Source organism: Morchella importuna (genome assembly GCF_003444635.1).
Source record: "Morchella importuna strain M04M26 chromosome Unknown Morimp01GS012, whole genome shotgun sequence".
NCBI lineage: Eukaryota > Fungi > Ascomycota > Pezizomycetes > Pezizales > Morchellaceae > Morchella > Morchella importuna.
Window position 1 is genome coordinate 632780 of NW_025763409.1, and position 6803 is coordinate 639582.

Genomic DNA, 6803 nt, shown 5'->3' on the forward strand with positions numbered 1-6803 from the left:
CGAATTCAAAAGCTGGAGTGTAAGACAAGGTCCGGCAACGAATAAGGTAGATTAGCATATGTAGAGTGGTATTTTCTTGATCACCCAGCGGTTATTATTGAAAGAGGTTTCGTTTCGACCCCTGTACGTTCCTTTGTCTTGGTATTTTGCTTTTTTTGTGCCTGTATCTCACGGCTGGGGTATCTTCTTGTGTTTGTAACGAATCGAAAATAAATGAAACTATTGGTCGCGCTCACTCAAGGCAAAATTTCCACAATCCGAGAACTGAGTGCTCAGCCCAATTTGTGCTCAGCCCAATTTGTGCTCAGCCCAATTTGTGCCCCTAGGAAGTGCAAGGGAAAATCATTTCCTCAAGAGCTTGGCGTCGAGTGATGCTACATGACGCATCGGCATTCATCTGAAGGTTGACCTGACCGTGTAGGAACATACTGTGTCTGGGTATGAGATTCTCTTGAAGCCAGAGCAGTTCCTCTTTGATATCTGAGATTCACAACGGACCCATACAATTCAATTTCATCAAGCATCACTCGGCGTTTGGAATAGTAATGATCGACATGCCAAGCTCTGGCTCGACTACATACTCCAGTTTAACGGGCTGAGCGCACAAAAGTTAGCATGAGAATAACCTGGCTGCCTAATGCAGTCTCGTGCGGTGAAGTGTGTTTTTGAGTTATTTCTTATTGGGTGGAGATAGCGAGGTCTGTCAGCTGTTACTGTACTACCACACTACATTGAACGCGTGCCCGTACTCGATTGAAATCATAGACTAGCACAATCAATAAGTACGGAGAGAAATCACTCTTAGGACGTAGCTAAAAGTGTACAGCAACCATGTACTCAACCACCCTCATCATTCCAGGCACGAACCTACCTTACCTAGGTATTGCACCGAGTCTCGACCATCGCCATCGCCAACATTTTCACGACTACCCTTTCAACAATATAGTTCTTCCAGGTCGGTCTTGAAGAAATGGGGATTGGGGCAACGAAAACAAGCTATGGTAGCATGAGGAGCATTTTGGGAGAGTTTAGGGTTAACAATAATTTCGGTGTCTTAAATTGGTGGTGCTGAATGGCAATGATATGCTTGTTGGTATCAGAGTGATGTCGGAAGAGGAGGGAGGCAGTGTCTGCTACGCTGATTGTCTAAGGGTGCTACTGTGGACTGGGAGGGGTAGCCAGCAAGTATTTTTACAGGTCAGGTTTCGATGTGGGGCAGAGGGTCGTTTATGAGGGAGTTATAGGTGGATTCTATCATAAGCGAGATGAAGCAGATTTGGGCATGGTTATCTCTATAGGATTCATTGGAATAATAAGAGTTATGATGTTTAAATGTCGCTCTGGGTTCTATCAGCCTATTATGGGGGTGGTGTGGGAGGGGAGAGTTATTAGGAGGCACTCAGGCAACTAATGAGGAAATCTTTTTGATTTCATAAACATCCACTACAGCCTCTTCTGGTCGTTTCTGCAGAATGCTGCCCACAAGTGGACGAGAGATATGCTTCCTCAGTTCAGAGGACCCTGCGTTCAAAGGTTGTCAAACGTAGAATTTCGTTGCCATAAACTCGCGCGTTAATTGAAAGATCGAGATCTTGTGTGGGGATTTGGTTGCAATGACCTCCGACCTTTTAATTAACCCGCTAGTAGATCATAGGGGGACAATAAACATCATGAACATCATCTCTCTGTAGTATCTAGAGTAGATAGATACTTGGAAAACGCGGGGGATCAGAGAGGGGAAGAGGAACGAGAAAGAAACGGAAGGAAAAAGAAAAACTGGGCAGGTGAATATTGAGTTTTCAAAGAAAATGGGAGAGGGATCCGGATATATGAGGGGGTTGGTATAGCAAAAGATTAGGAAAAGAGAGTCTAAGAAAAGGGAATAAGAAAGAAGGAGGGGGTGGATATGTACAAGAAAAGGAAAAGCGAAATCGAGAAATTAGAACATTATGAACCTAGATTATCCCCATTTTCATTCATTCCAAGAGAGTAATAAACTGTAGTCCTATTTTCCCTACGGTACAATTATTCGGATGTGGACAGGTAAATTATCTGCTCCCACCAGTTAACCAGGGGTGAAACATGGTAATATAGACCTCTTTGAAGGTTTCCTGTTTACCCATCCACAGAGGAAGGTAAAGCTGATACCGCCGGCTCAAGCTTCCAAATCAGGTTAGATACAGAGGTAACATTTCCACTCCCACTAGATAGCTCTTCTAATAGCAGTTACATCTCGGATTATAGTGTAGTGGATAGGACCTGTATAAGCGCATATATGCATGCAGGTTCAATCCATACTGCGTGCTTATTTTTTATTCTTCAACACATTAGATATTACCTCTATCAGAGGGTAACATATTACTTGTGGTAATTCATCCCTCCTGGCACACTATTCTTTTGTATCCATCTCTTATAGAGGATGAAAAGTGCTCGATATCGGGAGAGCCCAATCCCTGGCTCTACCAACTATTAAAATGAATCAAAAAATGAATCTTATACCCACGTAAAACTTTGGTGTGAAATGAATCATCGGAAATGTGTTTATTAAGTGAACTGTCTTTACCAAGGAAATGAATCTTTTTACTATGGGGAAATGAATCCGGAAATGAATTTTAAGTCTCATATGTTACTTTAATAAACACATTACCACTAATCCAAGACTTATATATACATTATATAAAAGATACAAATAAAAAAATAAAAAAGATTTATCCAGGGATTGAACCTAGAGAACAGCGAATACACAGTCCATATCTTATCACCTACGCCATTGATTGATATATTAAGCTCTATACGTTCCCCATAAACCGTGTCCATTGTAGAAAGGTCACAGGAAAAGGCATAGGAAAAGGCATTCTGGGTCCCGGTGCAGCCCAGGAAAAGGCATCAGAAAAGGCATCAGAAAAGGCATCAAAAAGGGAATAAGAAAAGGCATCAAGAAACTTAAAACACATTTTGGGATGACGATGCATCCTTGTCCAGAATAGGTAGTACATAAGCGGAGTTGGATCAAGAAAAGAGATTTTCGGCTTTGGAAATGAATCTTTTATGCCTTTTCCACAAGCGTCCCCGGGAAATGAATCAAGTGATTCGTTTCCCAAAATTCGCTTGGTGGGAAACGAATCAAATGATTCATTTCCATGGCTGGTAGAGTGGGCGTTACCTCCTAAGACGGTAAACTATCTTGCGCAAATTGTACTGTAGGGTTTTGTTGTTTTTCGGTGACGCGACCCGCAAGACCTGTTGCCTAGCAGGCTGCGAGCCGGCTTTATTCCAGTAGCCTGCAGTTGTCGTTCATTTGGGCGTGATGAATGAGATATAATAATCACGATACTGTGAGTAAGAGAATGGAAAGAAGGGGAATAGGCAGCAGCTGGTCTAAATAAAGAGGTAGGTCAACGTAAAATGTAGGACAGAGATACGGCAGAAAGATAGCAAAGCGAGAGAGAGAATGGCAAGGAAAGACCATAAACACTCTTTCAAAGCCCACCCTAATGATTAGCCATCAACGATCTTAATAATTAGGTCACTCGAATAGGATGTGTCAGCGCCCAGATGTATTGGTTTGGGGGGGGATTTTGGTAAGCGTGTTCGTGGAGTAGTGTGACTAGCGAGGTATTGAAGCTTGAGGTTTCTGCTTTGAGATGGTTCATGTTATGGAGGTTCATGTTACGGAGGTCCATGAGGTCAGGCAAGTCCTTTCACTTGTCTCTAGGTTCTGCCACGGCCATCGATAGAAATATTCGAAGTATTTGAGGTTCTGGTATGCATGGGTTTGTCAATGGTTATACTAAACATATATATATATATAGATACAAGTAGTTTCCGGCCTTCGGTCGGTACTAAATGTGTATCAATCAGTCCAATAGAAAGGCAAGCCGCTTTGCGGCTTATTTTCTCTATTTGCTTGGCAGGCAAAGTCCATCACTATATCTTGATCTGCTCTAGTCGATATTTACCTTTTCTGACATCCCCCATATATCAGCGTATAGATTAGAAAATTTCTGTAGTTCAAGCTGCAAGTATATCCCTTTAACAGCCACCAAGTCGCTAAAATCGAACTATTAATCGATTCCCAGAACCAGTAGAAAACCTGTTAACAATCTAACACCACTCAGCACAACTAATACCCTGTGTTAATACTTATCCAACACAACATGTTTCAAGTGAAACAAAACCTCTCTCAGTGAGCCAATCAGAAGACTATAAAAGTACATTGCATATATGCAGGTTATAATTATATACTTGTTAGATATATTGGCCGTGTTTCATGTATTGCACAGTATTGGGTGTCCCCTTGATTAATGCAAAACTAATCGGTTCAAATATCATATTATACTTGTACTAATTTTCTTAGAGCTAGCACGAGCACTCAAGGCATTAGATCAATGCGCGCGAACAAGCACAGATATTGCCATATGGGCCATACAAGGCAGAGATAGTTCGACTGGTCACTTGCATCCTTCCGTTTTGAGCAGCCTGGTGGCCGGGCTACGCTACCATTGACTTGAAGTTAACAGCAATACTATGAGTTGTACACTGCTATTACTCTAACCCAGGTAATTACAGCCCTTATCCGGCATCTCAACGGAGGGTATGGTAGAAATGATATATGCTCTGGGCTTCCTGTGGTTTATACGGTATATTCGAGGGTGGACTATGTAGCCCATCCGAATGAACTGATCTTTGAGCTGTTCTTGACTGGCTATCCCAGCGATGAGCGGACCAGGAAAGGATGTGAAAAGTTATTATATATACCCTCCAGAGACCACTTAATATTTGAGGGTTTTTTCTTCTTCTTTTCTCTTGTCTTTTTTTTTGTTTAACCCATTAATTGTTTAACGTTTGAGGGTTGGATTGGAAGGATATTTGATAGGTCCTTTACCACCCCCCGAACCCGATAAATCGACCATTCCACACAAAATAAGCGATCGAAGAAGGTGTGGGCGTAGTTCCTATTAGACCCTATAAAACATCTTATCCCTAGGCCTGACCCATAGAAGTCTATGACGGCCACCAACAAACTTATCTACCGCACCAAATACCTTCCCTTTGACCACCAACCCCACCAAAACCCACCACCCAGATCAGATTCCCACCAATAACTACAGCCGCTTCTTAGCCCAGACAAGTAGCATGTCAAACACTGTCTCACCCTCACTCGGCTCACGTGTCCACACCATTGTCGGCAAAATCACCGGAAGCAATGAGGACACTAGCCGGCCTGCCGATTGTGATACTGACCGCATCATAGCACAGCTTTGCATACTCGAAGCAACAAACAATCAGCTTCACGCACGCTATATCGAACTTGGAAACACACACCTCAAGTCAACCCACGCAGTATCTGATGAGCTACGTGCAAGAGCACAGGGTTGCAAGACACAGCTTAAAAGCCTGCTGAAGGGTAGTGGGATCGATATCATTCTCAGAGTGGAGGTTAACAAAGCGCTGGAAAAATTAAAGAATATGGAAAAGGGATACGTTCAGGCACGCAGATGGGCGTCTGTTCAAGTTTAATGTGGATGGTTATGTAACCTGGACATACATAGGGTGGTTAAGGAAGCAGGGTTATCATTGGTCGGAATAGTTGGATCCATCTACCGTAAGGGTATGCTACATTGTGAGGCTTTTATTTGGAGGTTGGCATACGAATATCGATAATTCTCAGATTCAAGTTATAACAATCAAGTTTAGACAAGTCAATTCTCAAATATTTCTACTCCCTGGTATATATGCCTGTCTCGGATCAGGAGCGGGTTCTATCAGAATTATTATGGAATTATCATGCACGATCAGGCGGATGTCGAAGCTATGTTATAATAACCATAACTCAACCACCGATCATGCTCCATAAACTCGACTTGAGGTCTCGCCGAGAATCTCTGGCTCTGTTACCAACCTCCGGGAAGCTCTTTAATACATAAAAGTGTGATCCTCCGATAAATCGCGGCATCTAAATTTGGGACTACTGATGCTTTATCTGGCCTGACACCAACAGCTGCTAGTTCGGATGGTTAAGAAGCATTGCATGGGTCTACCATCCCGTGGATCCCCTTACTTCGTATATCTACATACCAGAAAGGCTTAAAAAGTAGTACCTGCCATGGGCATAGTATTATCTGCCGGCCATTATTAGCTCAAAACGTGCTAGAGGGAGATATGATGGTTCGAGGGGCACTATATGACCCGTGCTTTTGACAGTTCGGGCGGGATAACTCATCAGGTATGAGTGTATCGTTACCGGAGGGCATAATATCAAGAAAAAGAAAAGAAAGTCTCTAATTTTTGTTTATCTGGCAGACGTTATGCAACCAATATAGATGAAGACATTCTTATGGTCCATGTACATGTTGTTCTTCTTGTGATCGAGAATATCTGAGTGTGAATACATAGCCATGGCGACACCTATGCCATGAAAAAGACATAAAGCCAATTACAACATCAAATACAGTTACTCTTCGGGTGATATAGGATGATCAACATTCTCCCCTTTAAGGTTTTTAAGGTTGGCCGGCGAACAACAACATATATATACAATCGCAACTCACGGCGTCACATAGTATCTCGAACCAGGGAGCGGCAGTCACAAGCTCAACCTCCTATGTTACGGATCCTCTTGATTCTTCTAGCTCGTAGTAAAAATACTTGTTAAATAACTGATCACAATCGTATTAAATGAATGAACAAATGAACAAGGGTAGTTAAAAGCACTCTGTGATCTCGCTAATACATCCATTTGCGCATACATACATCCTTCACACACCCCAGATTAGCGATACATTCACAACACGGTGTGCCCC

At 42.5% G+C, this 6803-nt stretch overlaps 1 protein-coding gene across 1 annotated transcript; it reads left to right on the forward strand.

Moving 5' to 3' along the window:
* Positions 1 to 5136: 5136 nt before the first annotated feature.
* Positions 5137 to 5520, forward strand: LAJ45_04833 (uncharacterized protein; the record flags this gene model as incomplete). Its single annotated transcript, XM_046114409.1, has 1 exon — positions 5137 to 5520. The coding sequence occupies one exon, from the start codon at positions 5137 to 5139 to the stop codon at positions 5518 to 5520; it is 384 nt and encodes a 127-aa protein (XP_045972435.1).
* Between the last annotated feature and the right edge of the window lie 1283 nt (positions 5521 to 6803).